At 46.3% G+C, this 23,123-nt stretch overlaps 1 protein-coding gene and 1 non-coding gene across 2 annotated transcripts in view; both read right to left on the reverse strand.

Annotated features, from left to right (window-relative positions):
* CYTH1 (cytohesin 1) overlaps positions 1-23,123 on the reverse strand; it is an 81,060-nt gene that overhangs the window by 12,328 nt on the left and 45,609 nt on the right. Inside the window, exons 2-9 of the mRNA XM_059906807.1 lie at positions 9,574-9,656; positions 8,340-8,404; positions 6,247-6,313; positions 5,857-5,975; positions 5,450-5,530; positions 4,478-4,590; positions 3,602-3,750; positions 3,093-3,204 (exon numbers count right to left, since the gene is read on the reverse strand). Coding sequence (XP_059762790.1) covers positions 3,093-3,204; positions 3,602-3,750; positions 4,478-4,590; positions 5,450-5,530; positions 5,857-5,975; positions 6,247-6,313; positions 8,340-8,404; positions 9,574-9,656 — 789 coding nt within the window. The remainder of the gene's footprint in view (positions 1-3,092; positions 3,205-3,601; positions 3,751-4,477; positions 4,591-5,449; positions 5,531-5,856; positions 5,976-6,246; positions 6,314-8,339; positions 8,405-9,573; positions 9,657-23,123) is intronic.
* LOC132356324 (U6 spliceosomal RNA) lies at positions 1,654-1,757 on the reverse strand. The gene has a single exon (XR_009499840.1). It is a non-coding gene; the product is annotated as a U6 spliceosomal RNA (small nuclear RNA).

The following is a 23,123-nucleotide window of genomic DNA, read 5'->3' on the forward strand; positions in this document are numbered from 1 at the left end:
CCTCTACCCCGTAGATGTAAAGGCCAGACGCTGGCTCCCCCGGAGCTGGGTGGGAACCACCGGACAAGGCCCGGAAACGTTTCATAAATGTCAGCGTTGGGGCCGTTCTTTCCCTTGAGGCTCTGCTCAAGTGAGGCTGAAGCAGACACCTGAGGACTCCTCATCTAGAAAACATGTTTCCCTGAATCAGCAAGTGGAGAGCAGATGCCAATGACATAACTACGAGGCCAATTTGGGGGTTTGAACGATGACTCATTGAAAAAGAGGAGGGAGAAAAACAAAACAAAACATAAAAAACAGAGCCGAGGTTGTAATGCCCTCCCCTAAAACACAGGAGATTAAACGGAAGGACTTCAAGAAGGGATTTGGGGGTTTTATCTTTTTTAACTTTACCTGGCCTCATTCTGAGTTGAAGAAACACCATTTCCCTTTTTCATGCAAAGGCAAATGTCCTATGTTGTCTAATTTATTTATTTTCCTGGTTTGCTTCTCTGGTCACGGCACGTGTGCCCGGAGCACACAACTGCGGGGATCACAACCTCCTCCCCCTCCTCTGCTCCACGTCAGAAATCTCTGAAGTTCCTGAGTGTCAGTTTGAGTCAGTAATATAGCATACGCCTGGCCAATAATTCCGAGAGACAATTCAGTGAATACTTTGTCTGCTTTTACAAATCCACTCTTAGTGTGTTTTCTTGCACTACTGCACTTGGGAGAGTTCAAATTATCCCACATCTGGGTGCCCAGCTGTTGGATGCACTATGCACTACCCCTCCAAGGGAAACGTGAAAATCACTCCGCACCCCCAATCCTGACCAGTTCCCTAGGGACTGTACGGTAAGTTAGAAGCAGCATTAAGACTACCACCAGCAATTTAAAACAAAATAATCAAAAGTAACAAAATAAGAAAACGCTGCAGCGATTACAGTGGCCTGGGCAGAGCGAGCGAGCAGGTTGAGGGGATTACATACCTCCTGGAGTTTGGGGCAAGGAAAAGGAGAGCCAAAATCATGGAAACATACAAATGAGGGAGAAAAGAAAATTAAAACAAAGAAATTAAACCCGACTCCTTAATCTTAAGGTGCACTGTATTAGTCATTCATGTCTGCCTCGTGGGGATGGGACATAAAGACAGCAACAGGGCAAACGCCACTGTCCAGCGTGTGAATGAGGGGCTGGTCTCATCTGCCACATCCCATCTGGTAAAGACAAGATCTGAGGCACCACCAAAATCCTGGCCTCAAAGATGCCACAAATCAGCTCTCACCAAGCTGACGTTTATTAGTATATCCTGAATCCAGAGCAAAGACAGTGAAGATTACTTTGGGGAAAATTAAATGTCTCTCTTCGGATGGCTACCTCTTTTTAAAGTGTGTGTAAAAATGCTCACACACAAGCCTGTGAATACATATGTACATATGTGTATACACAAGAATACACAATCTTACGGTTATATGCATACACAGACATATACACACAATTGCAGACGGCTGGAAGGCCTGCCTTCTGTGGCACACACATACAAAGGGGTGATCTGAAGTGTGCTACAATGAAAACACAACGTGAAGAGTTTAGGAGGGTTTGGTGGAGGTCTGGAAAAAGTAATGCAATGACCTAAAAATGAGTCTCACATTTAGTTAAATTTTTTTCTTTTTAAAAAATATGGGATGCCTCATGAATTTACATGTCATCCTGGTGTAAGAACCAAGATAATCTTCGTACTGTTCTAATTTTACTATCTGGGCTGTCAAAGCTAACACTTAGTATTAGCATTTAAACAAATTTCCCTGGAGGGGGAAGCAAATCCAAACTTGGATGCACTTTTAAATTTTCCAGCAGGTTTCCTTTTAACTCTAGCCACTTGGCAATAAAGATGCAGAGCAGAGTGGCCACCTCTGGGGTGAGTAATTTTAGAGCCTTAACTTCGAAAAGTCTACTGGCTTAAAGATACATGAAATGTTGACAAATTCAAGAGACATTTAAAACTCCGACCAGTGAGGTAGTGCTTAAGGAGAATTTATGAACTAAGTCATTATGTATAAACACGAGGACTTAGGATATGCTGTTAAAAGGGAATACAAATCCTACTGCCATCTGAACTAGTCAGAAATTGAAGATTTCATTTCAGCGCTTCCCAGACGTGTCAATAATGGCATAGAGTGTAAGGACTTCTAATCTCACTGGGACCAGGAGCTGAAATAGTAGAGGAGGATCATTCTAATGACACCTCCTGATAATGCAGGAACCCACACGTCAAAAGGCCAAGGCAGAAGAAAACAGAGGAGAGTACTCTCTCAGTGGCCAAAAAATTAACATCATTACATCCGGGGGCTCTCTCTGCATTCTGAAACGGTTAATGAAATAATCACATGTGCATATGAATGTATAAAAACCTTCGTTTTCGTTACTTGGTCACCTTCATGGCAAGGCATGACCACAAATCTCAGCAATACAAGCTCACTTTTGGCAGAGGGAAGAGGAATAACTTTTAATTTTTCTGAATGAACAAAATCATTAATGTGGCTGATTTGTATTGGAAAGGAGGGGGGAAAAAAAAACCAGCGCCCAAGAATGAGTAAGAGTGCCGTGGATTGTGCTGCAGCCAGGGCCTTGGGTTTGCCATGCACGCTGCCTGTGGGGAGCCAGATGCAGAAGGAAGTGAGGATGCACCGGGGTGGGGGAGGCGGGAGCACCGGATACAAACTCGTGATGGGAAGTAGAGAGAAGGGCACAGCTGGCCGCCCTCCCAGTGGTCCAGGGGGCCGGGAAGGGAAAAGGACCAGGTCCTCCGGGAACTGCCCCAGAGAGGAAATGTGGAGCGCAAACACATGTAGGCAGTACTTATGCGGGCAAGCCTGTCCCCAGGAGTCTCTGTGCGTCCCATGGGGCACTAGCCGTGCATTCACTTCCTTTCTGGAGGCGATCTTGTTAGAACAGTACGAATTCATACCAAAGTCTCTCCTTAGCGCCTCCTGCACCAACCCCCTGTTCGCCACAGTGCAGGCGCGGGTGGGCGAGCGTGCATACACACGTCCTTTCTTTCTAAGTTTCTAAGTTTCTGCGTTAGGAGCCCCAACCCAGACGGCATCACTTACCGAGCTTCAATAGCCAGCCTTCTCGGTCTGGGTTGAAGAAAGTGTGAGTAAGGTCATTCCCATCATCTTCTGGGATTTTAAAGGGTTCGTTTTTTATGCTCTCATACAGATTCTGGGATAAAAGATGACACTGCATGTCTCTGATCCTAGAAATACCTCTCCTCCCGCCCTTTCCCATCATTCATTTAGTAAGTGTCACTGTGTGCCACGCACTGGTAGCATGGAGAACATCTCTCCCTTTAGGGGCTCACAGAGACAAGAGAAATAAGATGCCTAATGGACGATTAAGAAAGAAAAGAGATCAGCCCGACTTCCATTCGAGCCTTTAGTTTCAGATTTATAAACCACTTTCCCCCACTGACTCCTCACTGGGCCTCACTACCAATTTCTTAATGAAATTCACATAATTATGTGTATGGTCCGAGTAGACACTGGATGATCCCATGTCCCTCCCGTCCGCTCCATCAGCGCCACCCGGGACCACAGTCTTGAATCAGCGCCAAACTCACCCGGAGCAGCTCCTCGGGCAGGTCTCCCCCGTCGTTGATGCCTCGATTCATGGCGATGAACCTCTCCACGGTGGGCTTGTCTTTGACATTGGGGTTATGCAGGCTGGTGTTCAACATGATGATGGCAAATGAGAGGACGTAACAAGTGTCTAAAAGAGAAAAGCAAAATCCGATAGGAAACATCCCACCCGAAAGAACAAGTAACGCCGGATGAGATAGAGAATAAAAAGCAGTGCTCTCAAAAGAATGGGCAAAATCCAAGCGCCTGGGTATGCTCTAACTGAAAGGTTATATACTGTTCACTGAAAAGAGCAAGGCACGGGAAAGAACATAAAGCATTCAAGACTTAAAGATGTTTATTTCTTCAGATTGTAAAAGAAGAACACATACAGCAGAGAAAACCAGAAAAGCACAATGTATAAAAAAGAAGATATAAACTGCCTATAATCTCACCACGTAGTAATAACTTATTTTGCTTTCTTACATAAATGTGCCTACGTGTAAGGTTATCACAAATGTATCTCACAGATACAGACTGTAACACAATTAGAATGAAAACAGATACATTGTTTTGAAGTCTGCTTTTTGGCTAATCTTATTAGCGTTTTTCCATGTCAATAAAGCCTCTTAAAAACATGATTTTTAGTAGTTGCATACTTCATAATTCAGAGGTACCCTAACTTACATTCTTACTACCTTATTGTTAGAATTTGGGTAGTTTCCAACCTTTTACTATTATAAATACCATTTAAAGCAATGTTCTTAGGCAAGAACCTAAGCCCTTTTGTTTTAGGAATGACCTAGTACCTAGAAGAGAACCTGGCAGGCACTGCCAACCGCAGGAGAGGACGCCCCCCCCCCACCCACCCCGCTCACCTGTTGACTGGAACACCCCGTGGTTGCACTGACAGTAGCGCTGGGCAAACGCCTCCATCATCCGGTCAATCTTCTGGGCCTCTCCCGGCAGCCGGAAGCTCCACAGGAACTGCCTAGGAGGTCAAGACAGGGCAAGTTATGGGACTTGAGGAGATAATTTGTTTCTCCGTGAATGATTTCTGCGGCAAAGGGAGACGTGGGGGACTTCAGCCTTCAGTCAAGTAACTCTGAACAGATGCAGGCTAACTACTCCACATCACCATTCTCTCGATCGGAGAGAATGCATTTAGAAAACAATTAAGATTTTCCTATTCAAAAGAATGGTTCTCCTCCTCAGACTGATACACGACTGAAATATAGATAATGCTCATTTTAAAAGAACTCCAATTTCCAGAAAAAAAGATGACATAGCAGGAAAAGAGATTTTCTATCAAAGCGTTCATGACTGATCCCTTTAAGTCAAAGAGAGACCTGTGGTCAACAGATTTAACTCTGGATTATTTTCATCTATCTAAATGACAACACAAAAGATATCATTTACACTAACGGCAGTGAAAATACCAAATGACAATTTCTCAAAAGACACAGGTAATAGATTTAGCAAAAAAATTAATGCTGAGTTTTTTCCTTCTAAAATGAAGGGCACACTATCTACTTCCTATCCTAGGGCAGGAAATTAAAGGGTTTTCTAAAGCGAAATTGGGAAAGATTCAAAGTGTAAATATTCATCAGTTTCCAAAATGTTAAATGAAAGACCTGAGGAACAGTTCTGCAAAAATTTGCTTTCAATTTAATTCCCTTTAACCATCCAATCATTTCAATCATAGGCCAACAGACTACTTTCCTTTAAGATGCTTCGAGATACTCAAATAACCGCCAAAGGTAAATTTCATTAAAATGCCAGCCCAGGGCAGACGCATAACCAAAGACCCGCCTCCCGCTCCACAAGTTGCTAGCTTTGAATGCACTCACCGTAAGGCCTGGACGAGGTTGAGATCGGTGAACTCATGTAGCTCCACAAACGCATGAAGAACCTGGATGTTAAACTCATCTCTAGCAAGAGAAACAAAAGATACGGGGGTGGGGGGGGAGAGCAGAAGTCAGACACTGATGCTGAGAATCCAAGGTCATCCCGACCCCCAGCGCGCGGCCGCCTCCCACGCTGAGCGCTGCGGCCCCGTGGCCGGGGCGGGGCGGGCAGCCATCTACCTGCAGCTCTCTGTCTGCTAGCTGAACACAGGAGGAGTCCTTCCGCCCCCAAGCACGCCAGCTGCTGTTCCCCAGCACCCCTCGGGACAAAGCTCGGAGCATCCTGGAGTTTGTTTCTCTAGGTAACTAACTGCTGACCAACCTGCCACAGGTGTCTCCGGAGGCCTTACCTCTCCCCCAGGTAGTCACCGATGGCTGTTTTGTTGAGCCCTTCACCTTTATACAAGAACTGGGCGATGTCTTCACAAGTGTTCTTCAGCAGATCATTCTCTATTAAGAATTGGATCCCCTGGAAAGACAGCAAAGATGCCAATGGTGCCTTAGACCCCAGGAAGGTCCGGAAAGGAGACAAGGGCACAGGAAGAACGGGTGTGGGTGCTCTGGACACAGAGGAAGTATCTACTAAGTAATTCCAAGTTCTGCAGGAAGCAGGGCTCACAACATGAGCTGCACTCTACAAACAGGCAGGTAAGCTGTCTCAGTGCCCCTGGGTTCCAGCTGACACCGTGGAAACCGCCACCTTACAGACTATGGGCTCTGGCTGCTGCCTTTCCACTTACTTTTTTAGGATCCATGTTGAATTTTTTCCTGCCCATGGCTACCTGTTTGTTCCTCTGCATGTTTTTCCTGTAAAACAACCACCACAGCCATTTAAGTACTCCAGGTATTCGAGAATTTTTGAAAGACTGATATGACCCCCACACGCGTCCACTGATTTGCAGGGATTTCTGAGATTTATCCAGGAAAGCACAGGCACACTTAGGTCTAACTATGGAAGGACACTGAAATCCTGACCCTGGCCCCACGCTCATTTGTTCCTCCTACTGCAGTGGGTTTCTTTTTTTAACATGATTTTTTAAAACTTTATTGAGGTATAGTTTACATATCATATAACATACCCATTTTGAGTGCACATCTGAATGATGTTTACTAAGTTTACTAAGTTGTGCAACTATCACCATAATCCAGTTTTAGAGCATTTTCAAAACCCCAGAAGTGTATGCTATGTAAGTTAATAGCTTATTGCCTCAATCTGTTCGTCCATTCATCTGCTGGTAGACATTTAAAGCTAATTCCAGTTTTTGGCTATTTTAAATAAGAATACTGTAGATATCCTCGTGCATGTGGGCACGCTCTCATTTCTCTTGAGTAAATACCTGGGAGCTGAATTGCTGGGCACAGCACGGATATATGGTCAACATTATGAGAAACTGCCATCCCGTTTTCCCCAGTGTTTACACTGCTTATTCTCACCAGCTCTCGGCAACTCGAGACGCCACCTGTCTATTTAATGCCAGCCGTCCTAGTGGGTGTGAAGCAGCATCTCCTTATGACTAATGATACTGAGCATTTTTCATGTGTCTATTATATACATATAAAAGTGTTCAAGTTTTTTGCCCATTTTTTAGTTAAGCTGATTTATTTATTTATTTGTTTGTTTGTCTGGCTGCGCCGGGTCTTAGTTGCGGCACGCAGGATCTTCGTTGCCGCGTGCGGGGTCCTTGTTGCAGCGTGCGGGATCTTTTTTAGTTGCGGCATGCGGGATTTTTAGTTGCAGCATGCGGGATCTAGTTCCCTGACCAGGGATCGAACCGGGGCTCCCTGCATTGGGAGCGTGGAGTCTTAACCACTGGACCACGAGGGAAGTCCCTAAGCGGTTTTTTTATTAGTAAGTTTTATGTGTTCTTTCTATAGATATTCTGGATACAGGTCCTTTTTCAAACTCGGGTATTGCAAGCATTTTCTCCTCATCTGTGGTTTGCCTATTCATTTCTTTTATGAGTATATTTTATAAGAGCAGAAATTGTAAATTCTGATGAACTCCTATTTGTCCATTTCTTTTAAGCTACAGTTTTTTTTTAATGGCAAGTAAGAAAGCTATAATTCAGAACTGACAATGCAGTGACTGGATGTGATGAGCTGGCCGACTTCTGCAGGACATGCAGCTTCACTAATCCCTGATGGCCCTGCCCACACAAGTTTAAAATAACAAAATCAAACAGTCTCATGAAGCCAGACAGGGAGACTCAGGCTTAGAAAAATACAGACATGTAGTGAATTAGAAATAGCCCATTTACGACATTAAGCAGTTAGAAAATGGTCTGGGAACCCCATTCAAAATTAAACTCTCAAAGCAACTAAGATTTCACGTAGTTAAAAGAAGAAAATAACCTGTAGACACCCCTTGTCACTTTGTGCTATAATCTCATTTCTACGTTCTCTTCTCTTAAGTCTTAGGGAGGCACCAGCAAGCTTGTGATGACACCCAGACACAACTGGGCCTCCAGCCTTCTGGAACTGCATTGGCAGCATCCATTAAGCTTTTCCTTTACCGAAAAGGAAAAACAGAAACTCGAGAATAGGTACACAGTGGACAAGAGAAGGGAAGAAATAGTTCACACGACCATTTAAGGGCAGTTTAAGGCTTTGGGGGACCTGCCAAGTTCTCCAGTTCAGCCTTTCCAACAATGTCAAAAGCCCTCACATTTAGAAGTCCCTGCACTGAAGGCAAAAAGTATGGTTACGTACGTGCTTGCTAGGCAAAGAGGGCAGAAAACACACTTTCTTCTTAAATACACCACGTGTGTACAATTGCAGGCTGGCACTTGGCGATGCTACAACCACAAAACCACTTGGAAGAGGACAGACTCACCTCTCTTCTGTGGACCCCAGGTTTTCAATTTCATTAGCTACTTCTGCTATCTCATCCTTCAGCCTCTGCAAAACACACAGCCCAGAATTACCAGGAGGAAGATACAGATCAAATTAAAATCTCTAAAATCTCACACAACTCCCTCCAACCAAAAACTAAAATAAAGCAAAATGAAATTAAATAAGATGACGCCCCCCCAAAATCTAAAAATTTTTGGAAAATTCATCTATTCAACAAATATTTCTTGGGTTCCTACCAGATAGTAAACATTCTAGGGAATACAAAGGTGAAAAAGATACCTCCTGACCTCAAGGAGTTTACAGTCTAGGACAGAAATTTATAATCATACACACTATGTACAGTATGTATTTTTCCACTGAAAACGGCGGCCTTAACACAGTCTGCTGGAGCACATCTGCAGCTCACTGAACAGCGGGTGACAGAAGATTCCCAGGATAAACCACTCCCCCCAGCGCCCAGGCTGCCCCGCCAGCAGTGCTGGTGCTGGGCCAACAGTGCCGCCAAGTGGCTGGCAAAGGGAACGCTGATCCCAGCTCTGCCTTCCACCCCTCCCCCATCTAAGCAGGCCCTCAGAGTGGACGACTGTCACGCTGGAGGGGGCTTTGAGTGAAGAACCGCTAAGCTTTCCCAGCACTTACCAGTGAAGGAGGAATCAAAGAACTAGGGCCACAGCAAAGTATACTCACACCAACACTAGAGCACACCCTGTCTTTCCGACGATACACTTTGCAGCTTGGGGTTACAGGGTGTGCCCCGCCCACCCCACCCCCCAGCCCCGTCCCTGAGCTCTCAAATGTTTTACAGAGCAGAGAATTCTAAAAGAATTGGCTTCCCCAGGGGCTAAAATCATCCAACTAATGGCAACCTATCAACAGGTGTTTTCATTCCTATTTTACAGATAAAGAAACTGAAGACCAAAGAGGCAAAATTCTCTATCTAGAATCGCCCTGCCAGAAAGTGGCCGCCAGGATGTGGACATGGGTCTACTTAACCTGAAGCCTGGGTTCTAGTCGCAGTCAGGAGACCTGTCACTCTAGCCTGACAGCCGGCCAGCTGGGTGCAGCTTACAGAGCACTCCTCCTCTCCGAGATTCCACTCTCACTTGTTAAGCAAGGCTGGTTATCAATACCTGCACTTTATCAGAACCGTGGTGAGACCAAGTCAGAAGGTGTCACGAGAAGACACCTGGTCGAGGTGGCGGCCCGGCTCCTACCTGGATGTCGGCCAGCAGCTCCTGCTTCCTCCGCCGAATGTTCTCCAGCTCCTGGCGCTCGTCTGCAGTCAGGTCACTGGGAACTACAGAAAAGGAGGGGAGGATTACTCAGAAAGCTTTCACCGCGCCAAAAATAAATACAATCCAGAGACCGCAAAAGGACAAAGGTACCACGGAAGAGGTGAGAAGCCAGTGTCAGAAATGAACGACTGCTGGGGACGGATCTGGCTCCCATTCTCCGTCAGGATGACCAAGGTTAGAAAGGATAGTGGATCACAGAGAAGAGCTCTGATAAAGGAACAGCTGTCACAAAAAAACAAGGGAGAAAAGGCTGCCTGAGATGAGATGAGGTTGGCTAGGAATGAAAGGGGAGGACTGTTGGCCAGGCCCTGGCCATTTCCATCCTGAGGGGTGGGGGGGCTCAGGCCCCTGGGTTAATCCATCTCTCTAGGCCTCGGCTCCCTCACTGGGTCCAGCCCCGACACAGGGCGATGTCCATGACCCTAGAGGGGAGGGGGAGGCAACAGAGAAGCAACGTGAATGACAGTTCTGTGCCATTCTGGAGGGGGAAGGGGAGAGACTAGTATGTACAGAGAAAAAAAATCTAGAAGGACACACCCCCAAACTGAAACAATGTTTAACTCTGAGGATGGGGTTATGGGGACTTCTCTCTCTGCTTTATACCCTTCAACATTTTTTGAATCATATTTTTAAATGAGCTCTTTTCATCAGAACGAAGTTACTTAATTCCCCATCACAGTTCTCACCACAAAACGCTTCCACATTCCTCAAGACTCCATCTCCTCTAAAAGCAGGGGCTCGGGGTAGGAAGGCCCTACAACGGTCCTTCTGAGCGCGCGGGCAGCCAGTGGTCGATGGAAGAACAGGCGTTGGCATCAGGCATGCCCGGCTCCAATCCCAGATCCAACCCACCACACAGCACTCAGGCCACTTTGCACAGTTACTGAACCTATTCAGGCCACGTTCAGCACCAATAAAATGGGGACACCCTCGCCCATGCACTGGCTGCTGTGAGGGTGAAGTCCCATAGTCACTGAAGCGCACCCCATCCCGCCTGGGGCTTAGGAGGGGCTCACAAGTGTTGGTCCCATTCCCTTGGGGGCCACAGCAAAGGGCCCCATGTTGCCAGACGGGAGGGGCAGTACCTGGATGCTTCTATCCTTCGCGCAGGCGCCTCAGTAAGTGAGAACGGCTCCGTATGATGTGGTGGTCACAAGCCGAGTGTGGGTAGGAAGCACTTGAAATGTGATTAAGCCCAGTTTGAGATGGGCTGTGTGTGTAAAATACACACCACATTTTGTACCAAAAGAGTAACATATCTCTTTAATACTTTTTTGTATTGATTACACATTGAAATGATAAGTTGGTAAATAAAATATTATTTTAATTGTGCTCACAGGGGCTGCTGGAGAGTAACACTGCATTTGTGGCTCATATTACGTTTCTACTGGGCAGCACAGTGGAACAGTTCTGCTTGAAGGCATAGCAGGGTGCACGACTTGCCAAGCATGGCACTGAAACTGAATCTACTGCGATCTACTCTCTGTAGTACTGAATCTACTCTCCCCAAATATATCATAAAAATCATGTAAGACAATAGAAGAGGGTAGAAACAACAGACCACGATTAAGTCTCAGCACAGGTTAGTTAGTTAGTTACATTAGGTTCTAAGCTGATTCTTCCTTTTTTATCCAGCTTTTCCCCACCCTTGTCTAGAAAAGTGTCTTTTTTAAAAAAATAAATTTATTCATTTTTATTTATTTTTCTTTTTTTTTTTAACATCTTTATTAGAGTATAATTGCTTTACAATGGTGTGTTAGTTTCTGCTTTATAACAAAGTGAATCAGTTATACGTATACATATGTCCCCATATCTCTTCCCTCTTGCATCTCTCTCCCTTCCATCCTCCCTATCCCACCCCTCTAGGTGGTCACAAAGCACAGAGCTGATCTCCTGCTGCTATGCGGCTGCTTCCCACTAGCTATCTATTTTACGTTTCGTAGTGTATATATGTCCGTGCCACTCTCTCACTTTGTCCCAGCTTACACTTCCCCCTCCCCGTATCCTCAAGTCCATTCTCTAGTAGGTCTGCATCTTTATTCCCGTCTTGCCCCTAGGTTCTTCTGACCATTTTTTTTTTCTTTTTTTTTTTTTAGATTCCATATATATGTGTTAGCATATGGTATTTGTTTTTCTCTTTCTGACTTACTTCACGCTGTATGACAGTCTCTAGGTCCATCCACCTCACTACAAATAACTCAGTTTCGTTCCTTTTTATGGTTGAGTAATATTCCATTGTATATATGTGCCACATCTTCTTTATCCATTCATCTGTCGATGGACACTTAGGTTGCTTCCATGTCCTGGCTATTGTAAATAGAGCTGCAATGAACATTTTGGTACGTGACTCTTTTTGAATTATGGTTTTCTCAGGGTATATGCCCAGTAGTGGGATTGCTGGGTTGTATGGTAGTTCTATTTTTAGTTTTTTAAGGAACCTCCATACTGTTCTCCATAGTGGCTGTATCAATTTACATTCCCACCAACAGTGCAAGAGGGTTCCCTTTTCTCCACACCCTCTCCAGCATTTATTGTTTCTAGATTTTTTGATGATGGCCATTCTGACCGGTGTGAGATGATATCTCATTGTAGTTTTGATTTGCATTTCTCTAATGATTAATGATGTTGAGCATTCTTTCATGTGTTTGTTGGCAATCTGTATATCTTCTTTGGACAAACGTCTATTTAGGTCTTCTGCCCATTTTTGGATTGGGTTGTTTGTTTTTTTTTGTTTTGTTTTTTTGTTTTTTGTTTTTTTTTAAAACATCTTTATTGAAGTATAATTGCCTTACAATGGTGTGTTAGCTTCTGCTTTATAACAAAGTTAATCAATTATATATATACAATATGTTCCCATATCTCTTCCCTCTTGCATCTCCCTCCCTCCCACCCTCCCCATCCCACCCCTCTAGGTGATCACAAAGCACCGAGCTGATCTCCCTGTGCTATGCGGCTGCTTCCCACTAGCTATCTATTTTACATTTGGTAGTGTATATATGTCCATGACACTCTCTCACCCTGTCACATCTCACCCCACCCCCTCCCCCTATCCTCAAGTCCATTCTCTAGTAGGTCTGTGTCTTTATTCCTGTCTTGCCACTAGGTTCTTCATGGCTTTTTTTCCCCTTAGATTCCGTATATATGTGTTAGCATACTGTATTTGTTTTTCTCTTTCTGACTTACTTCACTCTGTATGACAGACTCTAACTCCATCCACCTCATTACAAATACCTCCATTTCATTTCTTTTTATGGCTGAGTAATATTCCATTGTATATATGTGCCACATCTTCTTTATCCATTCATCTGTCGATGGACATTTAGGTTGCTTCCATGTCCTGGCTATTGTAAATAGAGCTGCAATGAACATTTTGGTACGTGACTCTTTTTGAACTATGGTTTTCTCAGGGTATATGCCCAGTAGTGGGATTGCTGGATCGTATGGTAGTTCTATTTGTAGTTTTTTAAGGAACCTCCATACTGTTCTCCATAGTGGCTGTATCAATTTACATTCCCACCAACAGTGCAAGAGGGTTCCCTTTCCTCCACACCCTCTCCAGCATTTATTGTTTCTAGAGTTTTTGATGATGGCCATTCTGACCGGTGTGAGATGATATCTCATTGTAGTTTTGATTTGCATTTCTCTAATGATTAATGATGTTGAGCATTCTTTCATGTGTTTGTTGGCAATCTGTATATCTTCTTTGGACAAACGTCTATTTAGGTCTTCTGCCCATTTTTGGATTGGGTTGTTTGTTTTTTTGATATTGAGCTGCATGAGTTGCTTGTATGTTTTGGAGATTAATCCTTTGTCCGTTGACTCATTTGCAAATATTTTCTCCCATTCTGAGGGTTGTCTTTTCGTCTTGTTTATGGTTTCCTTTGCTGTGCAAAAGCTGTTAAGTTTCATTAGGTCCCACTTGTTTAGTTTTGTTTTTATTTCCATTTCTCTAGGAGGTGGATCAAAAAGGATCTTGCTGTGATTTATGTCATAGAGTGTTCTGCCTATGTTTTCTTCTAAGAGTTTGATGATGTCTGGCCTTACATTTAGGTCTTTAATCCATTTTGAGTTTATTTTTGTGTACGGTGTTAAGGAGTGTTCTAATTTCATTCTTTTACATGTAGCTGTCCAGTTTTCCCAGTACCACTTATTGAAGAGGCTGTCTTTTCTCCACTGTATATTTATTTTTGGCTGCATTGGGTCTTCGTTGCTGCACACAGGCTCTCTAGTTGCGGCGAGCGGGGGCTACTCTTGGTTGCGGTGTGCGGGCTTCTCATTGCGGTGGCTTCTCTCATTGCAGAGCACGGGCTCTAGGTATGCAGGCTTCAGTAGTTGTGGCACGCAGGCTCAGTAGTTGTGGCTCACGGGCTTAGCTGCTCTGCGGCATGTGGGATCTTCCCGGACCAGGGCTCAAACCCGTGTCCCCTGCATTGGCAGGTGGATTCCCAACCACTGCGCCACCAGGAAAGTCCCTAGAAAAGTGTCTTTTAAACTTCTCCAAGACCCACAGTTAAGAAATGTATTTGATTTCACGACCCAATCTCCCCCATACACAACAGTATCAAAAATAATACCCTTGGGACTTCCCCGGTGGTCCAGTGGTTAAGACTCCATGCTTCCACTGCAGGGGGCATGTGTTTGATCCCTGATTGGGAAACTAAGATTCCACATGCCGCACAGTGCAGCCAAAAAAAGAAAACAAAAACAAAAACAAACCCCTCACCACGTGAAATCCATTGACATTTTCTACTGTTTTACTCTTAGTTTTCCTAACAGCGGCTGTGGCCCACGAAACTGATTTCGTAGCCTAATGAACGCACTGAGTCCTGTAGTTTGAAATACACTCCTAATTCACTAGAGGCTGGAAGACAGAGCCATCCAGAGATTCCAACAGACCACCTACACCCAGCCCAGGCCTTCCAAGTGCGGCCTCAACTGTGTCTCTGTGAACTCAGGGGTGAGCATTCCAACAGCTACTTGAGGAGAAAGTTAACTTACAACAGATCAGTTCTAGTTAGAGCGAAAACCACTCTAAGAAACAACACAAACTCTACTGACTCATACCCCATTCTAGAGAAAAGCACGCCTAAAGGAGTTCACTCTGCTTCTTCTGGACTTCACAAACCAGAAAAATTTCTAGTCCATGAAGATGAGAAGTTCCCTTTAAGAAACTAATTTCCTGAGCTTCTAACATAACATGGTTTTGCAAATTTGAGGCAATAGTTCATTTCTTTAATAGCTATTCCATGGGGGAATGAATAACCAGGCTTTGACTCTGAACCACAGAGAAGGCTTGATCAGATCACTAAGGAGTCTCGCCCCAATCAGAGGCAAGACTACAGTCCTCATAACAAGGCTGATGAAAAACAGAACCATGATGTGAAAAATTTGTATCTCAAGACTGCTGGATACCCTGAGAAGCCAATTTCTATTGTTCCAAACTGGAAACTCTCAGTGGTGGCTTCCTTTTCAGAATCTAAGCACCCAGCCATTCTGGGTTAGCCTTCGCACAAGACAGTTTTTCTGGAAGGTCACAATCTAGTTTCTGCAGCAGAAGTTCAAAATGTGCCTGCGGTCCTCCACCTTCTGAGATGCTGCTTTAGAGAGAGTAAAGGAATTAAAAAAGGTACAATCCTGCAATACCACAGAGTACGGGGAGAGGGGCCATCGGCAAAAGAGGCCTCCACGAATTTCCAGGGCAGAGCGCCAACACCTCCCTCTGAAAGCAGACTCCACGAGGGCAGGGACCTTGCATGCCTGACACTGCCGTGTTCGCAGCACCCAGCACAGTGCCTGGCACCCAGAGGTTCTGAATATATATTTGTCCCCAGGCAAAAACAAAGGAGCTGGACCGGCACGCGGAGAGCAAGCATGGGAGAGGGTGCCCAGGGCGGAGCCTCGATTCCTGTATTTGGGAGGCCTGGTACTGCCCTGTGGAGAGCAGACTTATGCCCCAGGCCCGTCCCCACACTTGGAGCTCCCACTCAGCCCATCCACCGTATCATTCTTCCGCTCACAGAGATGGCTAAACCTCCGGCCCGAATGGCAACCAGCAGGGCAGGGAGCAGATAATCTACCCTGGAGCAGACAGAGATAATTAAGGGAACAGAAGAAAACTTTGAAAGAACAGGAAACTATGAAAAGGAGACAATTACAGAAAAAGAATAAGCTCTTGGAAATTAAACATATTTTGCCCCTCTAGCCTCTCCCAAAATAAAAAAAGTCAATAAAAGGATAAAAGATGAAGCTGAGGCACTCCTACAGAACAAAGTGCAAAAAAAAAGACTTGAAAAAAGAAGCAAAACAAAATATAAGCAAGAAGTCAGTCCATTCAGTATAATAAAGTTTTTTTTAATCTCAGAGAAGTCCTCAGAGTAAAGTTCAGAAGTTGAAGGATTAAAGACGATCCTAAAACCTCGATGAGGAGTAAAGAGGGGAACCAGACCACCCACAAAACAAGAATCGGGCTGGAGCAACAGAGATCCCGGAAGACAGTGGAAGGGGCTTTCAAAGTTCTAAACAAAAACGATTCTGACCCGACACGCACGCACGCTCACAGTGTGGAGAGGATCCGATTAGAACAAGAGGCCAATGGGCTGCAAGAAGACCATCCTCAGGAAGAGTGGACGAGAGAATGAATGGGAAAGAGCTGGAGTGTTTACGATGGGAGAAGGCATCACTTGGGTCTCCTCCCAACACAAGAACAAGGTAGCTAGAAACAGGAAAAACAAAGGCTAGAGGGAATCAGGGTTCAAGCCACATGCCAACGGGAGGCAAGAAAGGAGGCATCGACCTTGGTGCTGGGAAGAGCTCCCAGGAGGGCGCACACTCCTGTCGCGGGGCGGGTGCCGGTGGGGAGCACGTGGCACAGAGGCCACTTCAGGTTCCAGGACAAAAGCTGTATGTAGTCAGCTGTGAGCATGCTGAAATGGGGAAAGAGCTGACGGAGGTGTGAGGGCCCGAGAGAGGCAAGGAGCACACGAAGGGCAAGCGGGGTCCCCGCACCTCCTCTTACAAAGGAGCAGGAGGCACGCGTGAAAGATCACAGACAGAAATCAAGGTTGTGAATGCGTGTATGAGAGTCTCAAAGATGAAAATTAAGCGACCAGACATTTGTGAAAAACTATCAAAAATGGACAGGGAGAGAGTGAAGGAAAGAATGCTGCAAGTGAAGGAAATCAGGAGATAATCTTTGACTTTGATAAAATAATCAGCAGGAAGAGAATATCAATACAAACCTGGCAGCATCTACCAGAAGATCAAAAACCAGAAAAAGTTCATTATGAGTGGTTGCTTCTGGGTAGGGGGGTCTGGGAATGGAGAGAGATGGGGCACATGAGCTCCTGAATACTTGCTTAAAAAAATACAGTTAAGTACTACTGCATTTTTTAAATGAAAAATAAAAATGTTAGTCTATGGTCACTAGAAAAAGACAGGCCTTCTATTGGGCTGGCCAAAAAGTTCGTTCGGGATTTTCCATAACATCTTATGGAACATCAATATGTCCTGGTGGTCAGATGGAAGATACTTCTAGCCAATGTGCAGTTAGAACCAGCAAGGCATTTATCCACATTTACTTTGAAGCTGTCTCCTGACATTAACCACGCGATTTCTAAATTGCTTCTCCATTCCACACTTAGTACCCTTAAATCACAGCACTGCTTCCCTTTTGGTTCAACAAATCACCTAAGAACTTACCACAAAAAAAAAAAAAAAGAAGCAGATTTAGATCTCATTTTTCTAGTGGAATTTTGCTCTGAGGTGAGAAAAAAAAATCCAGCATTTTAACAAATGTATTTTCCTCTGCTTAAACTTATCAATGCAACACCAAATTTTCAACTCAAGCCCTCATTCTCATGTTGCCCATGAGGAAAAGAAAAATTCCACAGACAAAATGCTTAATTTCATTTAACAACATGAAGAATCAAAACCACGGCTGGAGAGCCAGAGGAGTAAGTGATCCCTAGGATCCTAGCTGGCGTCTCAAGGACCCTGGAAGGCTGCCACCAGGACACGACAGGAACAGCTGGTACTCAGAAACCACCACATCCACTCGGCACCCCGAGTTTCTGAGAAAGCAGCGTGGGCCCCTGGGAAAGGCATCTATCTACCCAAGCCCTGGCGTAGCCATTAGGGTTAAACTGTAAAAGATCTGATGGGCCAGATGGCAGATCAACAAACAACTCCTCCCCCCGCACCCCCACCCCCCGACTGCCACGTGCTGCAGCCACGCTTCTGTGCCAGGAAGGCAGCTAAACCCTCTTCTCCTGAAAAGAATGGCAACTAGGGAGGCAGCGGCCTGCGCATAAAGGACACGGGGCAGAGGGCCTGGAGGCCTTGGGATTTCGTGCCTGCAAAGGTTAATTTCAATACAAGGTGTCCTGCTTCCAGCACGGGGACCAGTCCAGCAGCAGCCCCTCACCATTCCCTTGCAGGGCTCCAATTTAATGAAGGGGATTAAAGAGCCTACAACAACAAGAGACCATTGTGCTCGGCTGTGAATAGAAAAGCCACACAAGGGAACCTTCTATTTATTTCTTTATTTAAATGTTGCTCTGCGGATTTAACCGGCAGAAACCCAGAGCTGCAATGTGCTCCATCCAGCGCATACAAAGGAGGCTCTCTTAAAGGGACAGCGCCCTCCTTCCGGGCTGGGGGCGGGTAGATATGCACATGCGGCATCGCTAGGTGCAGCTTCTCCCTCTCCAGCGGTCACAGTCATGGGCAGGTGCCCAGAGACCTGCCATGAAGTCCAACTGAAAAGGCAGATCTTCTGACAGCAGTTTCTGCTCAACAGGAATACAGGCGGCTGCCAGCCAAAAGGGACCACGTTGTCTGCCCTTCGTCCCCAGGGGTGACAAATATCAAAGTGTTGGAGGTGCACTTCAGGGCCCAGACACAGCTCCCTGAGGTCCTCCAGCTATACCAGGTCCCTCTGCCTAGCTTTAAAATACATCATTTGCCTTATTTTTTCCACCATAATCATCAACCATCATCCTTCTTATATATAGCCCTTGCCTTTCGGTGGATAAGAAGGGTCTAAATTTAAACTAGCACAGCAGGGAAACATTTAAAAAGGTGAGGCCAAGAGTCCATAAGGCCCTCCCTTTTCCCCACGTGTGGAGAAAGTAGACAGACAGGTCTGGTCTCCACGCAGCCCAGGAGGGCGTTGGTGTACAGAAGAAGCGCTTCCAGGCCTCCGGAGCCTGCGCCGGCCAGGGTGCCCTGCTAAGCAAGGCCAGACCCTTTCCAGGCTGGAGTTTCATGAAACTGAAAACACACACAGCCTCAGAAACCACCTGCCCACCTGGAGCCACAGCAGCCTGGTAAAGTAAAGCATGAGGATTAGCAGGCGCAAACTATTATACACAGAATGGAGAAACAACAAGGTCCTACTGTATAGCACAGGGAACCATAGTCAATATCCTATGATAAACCACAATGGAAAAGAATATGAAAAAGAATACACACACACACACACACGTATATATATAACTGAATCACTTTGCTGTACAGCAGAAATTAACACAACATTGTAAATCAACTATATTTCAGTAAAATAAATGTTCTTAAAAAAGAAAGAAAGGTAAAGTAAAGCACTGGGCCTTCCTGTACCCTCTCCAGAAACTGTTACCAGCTCCAGAGGGAACATGAGCTATTTACAAACAGCTCTTGGGTTCAAGAGCGCAAATCTGGGAAGCTGCCCACGGAGTGAAGGCGGTGTGCCTCCAAAGACAAAGATCAAAGGGCCTGCGTACAGAACTCACGGTGTGGTGGGTGCTGCTCATACCACCAGGCACTTTCTGAATCAGCCTGTGCAGATCCTCCGGTCAGATCACTCACTCTGCCCCACCCTGGGGTAAGTCACCTTGGTCTCCCAAGAGATCCCAGTGCCTTCCAATGTGAAAAAACCCAAAAGACTAGAAACAACTCAGGCTTTGGTGACATACAGTCAGCAGACTTTCACAAAACTCTCAATTCTATGCTGACGTTAGAAATACATGAGGTCAGATCTTCATGATGGGGATAAGAAAACAACCAAAATTCACAGGGTCCTTAAGTAAAGGCAACATAGAGATGAGTGAAACAGAAAGCTACAATGACTAAGGGGCTTCGCTGACAGCCTCACACTTAGAGACAGACGTCAGGGTAGTTGTCAAGACCAGAGGGCACAGGAGGACGTAGCAAAGGGATGTGACCGAAATCTGAAACTTGTGGACACACATACGGCCAACAGTCTGCTGACTTGACCACCTCACACCTTTACAGAAAGTCTCCCGACTTTGGGAAACAATTCCTTTCCCCTCCAACTAAGTCAAAACTACACCAACCCTCTGTATAATTTAATACCATATTATTCTGCCTCGAAAAGGAAGGAAATTCTGACACGTGCTAGAGCATGAAGGAACCCGGAAGACATTATGCTAAGTGAAATAAGCCAGCCACAAAAGGACCAATACTGTACGATTCCACTTACATGAGGTCCCTAGAGAAGCCAAATTTACAGGAACAGAAAGGGGAATGGTGGGTGTCTGGGGCTGGGGGAGGGGAGAATGGGGAGCCAGTGTTTAACGGGGACAGAGTTTCAGTTTTGCAAAACTTCTGGAGAGGGATAGCGGTGATGGTTGTCAACAAGGTAAATGAACTTAAGGCTACTGAACCGTTCACTTAAAAGGGTAAAGTTTATATTACATATATTTTACCATAATTAAAAACAAATGAAACAAAATTTTAATAGCAATATCCTGACTTGCCGATTTCTGCTTACCTTAGTCCCTTTCCCAAGAAGCTACGATTTGACTTTTGTGTAAAGCACTGGAAGAGAAGTGTCTCACCACCAATTTACAGCCTAAGTGATTCTAAAAGAAAGAATTAAATTGGCCCGTGGCTAGCATAACTGACATTCAACACAGGAGGTGAGAGGTGCCTTCTAGCAAATTGCCCCGGTGAATATTTACTCTTCTAGCTTAAATTCCTTCCACACAAAGACCACCCAGTCTCCCACCTAGAAGTAAGTATACTAAAGATTTTATTACCATAGTCTGCATCTTTAAGGAAAACTTTGTTCCTATCTCAGTCTTTGAGACATCTCATCTAACCACTAACCTAACAACTCAGGCCCCCTTAACTGAGATGAGACACTGCCCAGGGATTGGGGAGCGGGGGGAGGGACACCTGTGTGGGGCTTCACTGCCTAGTTGCTCTGTGACCTGGAGAAACCACCACCTCTCCCTGCCCTGGTTTCCTTAAGCAGGAATGGGCATGTCAGAATCCTTGTCCTTCCCAATGAGAGGGTGTATAATAAACAGCTCCATAAACTGTCTCATGAAAGCAGGGTATTTTATCATCTTACCTTACATAGAGGAGGGAATCAACACATTTTATCTAAGAAATCCTAGAACTCAAAGACCAGTCTGTATAACCTTATGATTCAACCAGCTAACCAAAGGGAAAATGAAGTCAAATCTCAAGGTAGTAAAAGAAACAAAGTCATAAAATTTCATCCTAAAAGTTTGGTTTAGAAAAATAAAGTTAACATCTGCTTTCAAGAAAAGCTGAACACTAGAAAATAATCATTTTAAGAACCTCAAGCTTTTCTAAAACCTAGCAGTGGTACTATGTGATCCAGCTGGACTTCTGCAGCAGTTTCTCTCCAGCACTCATACTTGCGATCTCTGTCTCCAAGGCTGTTTTGGAAAGGGTCACAGAGACTGCAAGCAGCGCCGGAGCCAGCTCGGCAAGGAGAGCCATGTTCTACCTCTGGCTCCTTGAGACATCGCGCAGCCCTCGTGCTCTCAGGGCGAGTCTGGGAGCTCCCATCCCAGCAGCAGAACCGAGCATCAGCGCCCCTCTCCTCCCTCCCCACACCAGCTGCCATCTCTGGCACTGCACAGCTGTGCCACCACACCCCTTCCCTCCAAAAGAGAGGCTCGGTGAGGGCGTGAAGAACTGAAGAAGTCACTTCGCTCTCACTTTACCCGCCTTCCTAAAGCCTATGTGTACGCTGGCCCTTTGTAAAACCCTGAATACTTCTGCAGACTGAAACATTGCCCCCCCCCCCACCTTGGCTGACAGCTGGAACAGACCCCTGGCACCAAAATAAACGTGGGTCTCCAGCTCCTCTTCTGTGTGCATTTTTGGAAAGAGGGCTACCATACCGGGGGAAGGTTCCAAAGTTCTTAATGAGTAAAATAAAAACTCCTAGGGTGGGCTGAGAGGGGGATCTTGCCGGATTTGCCCCTCTGCTTTCTGCCAGCCTATTTCTAACCTCACCAGAGCAGGACCACAGAAATCGGTTATTAGCTTGTTCCTCAATCTCAGGCCTAGAAGAAACCACACTGAAGGCTTAAACCTCTATTTGAAGAAGCTACTGGAAAAACCCTAGGAGGAGAGAGCAGAATGCGAAACCACAAGACAGACATGCAGAGAAGCAGCCGCTGCACACATCACGCTGCTGCCTGCTCCTGGGTGGGAGAGGCCGGCAGCGGCGGCGGCGGCGCATAACAACAACAACAGAGGGATCCGCGCTCTACAGGAAGCTGCACACGATGGGCTCACACGCGCCACCCACTCAGCCTCTTACCCAGGGCGAGTCCCCTCTCCGGCAGCCCCAGGATCCCGGCAGCCCCAGGGCGGCAACGTCAAAGCCCAGGCAGCCGGCAGCTCTCAGCTTCAGAGGCCATGGTGGCCCGGCACCGCGACCCCCCAGTCCCAGGCCCCCGGCTGCCCCCACAGCGCCGGGCGGAGGCAGCGATGGAGCCCGCAAAGAACGTGCGTCCGCACAGCCAGGGCAGAGGCGGCGGCCGCGGACACAAAAGCTGAGCGGAAACCCGGGTGGAGAGGGAACCGATGCTGGTGGGGAAGGCAGGCGTGGACGGAGATGTCGCCGGGCTGACACTTGGAGCGTGTGCTCCGTCCTCCAGGCTTATTTCCATGAATGCGATGACAGTGCCCCGCCCACCACGCCCCCACTCGCGGCCTCGGAGGTGGGACGCGCCAAGAGCCTTTGCTCACAGGCTGCAGCGGCTTTTTTCTCCCCCTTGGAAGCAAAAAGCTGATGGTGGCTTCCCAGGGAGGATGTTAACCCTTACTTAAGGGACCCTCTCCCTTCCTGAGTGGATAAACAAGCGGGCAGGATCCAGAGGGCAGGCTGTCCTGTCACCCTCAGCGCAAGGCCACCTCCTTTGCCCAGCCCCGTTTCAGCAGGCAGGGACGCTGACCACGCCGCTCTAACACCATCCCCCCCGCCGGCTTCCCGTCCTCGGAGGCCCTAGGCCCCCTGTCCCCACGTGGCACGCTCCAGCCTTTTTACTAAAAAGGACCTGCCTCCCACTCAGGCCATGTGCTAGCCGCTCTCTCCACACACGGGCCATAGGTGTTTCCGCACCAGAGGCTGCAACAGAGCGTTCCAGTATATTCTGGCTAGGCTGAGTGAGGCAGGTGGGTCCAGGGACGATACTGTAAGATGG

This window comes from Balaenoptera ricei, chromosome 20, assembly GCF_028023285.1.
Source record: "Balaenoptera ricei isolate mBalRic1 chromosome 20, mBalRic1.hap2, whole genome shotgun sequence".
NCBI classification, from domain to species: Eukaryota; Metazoa; Chordata; class Mammalia; order Artiodactyla; family Balaenopteridae; genus Balaenoptera; species Balaenoptera ricei.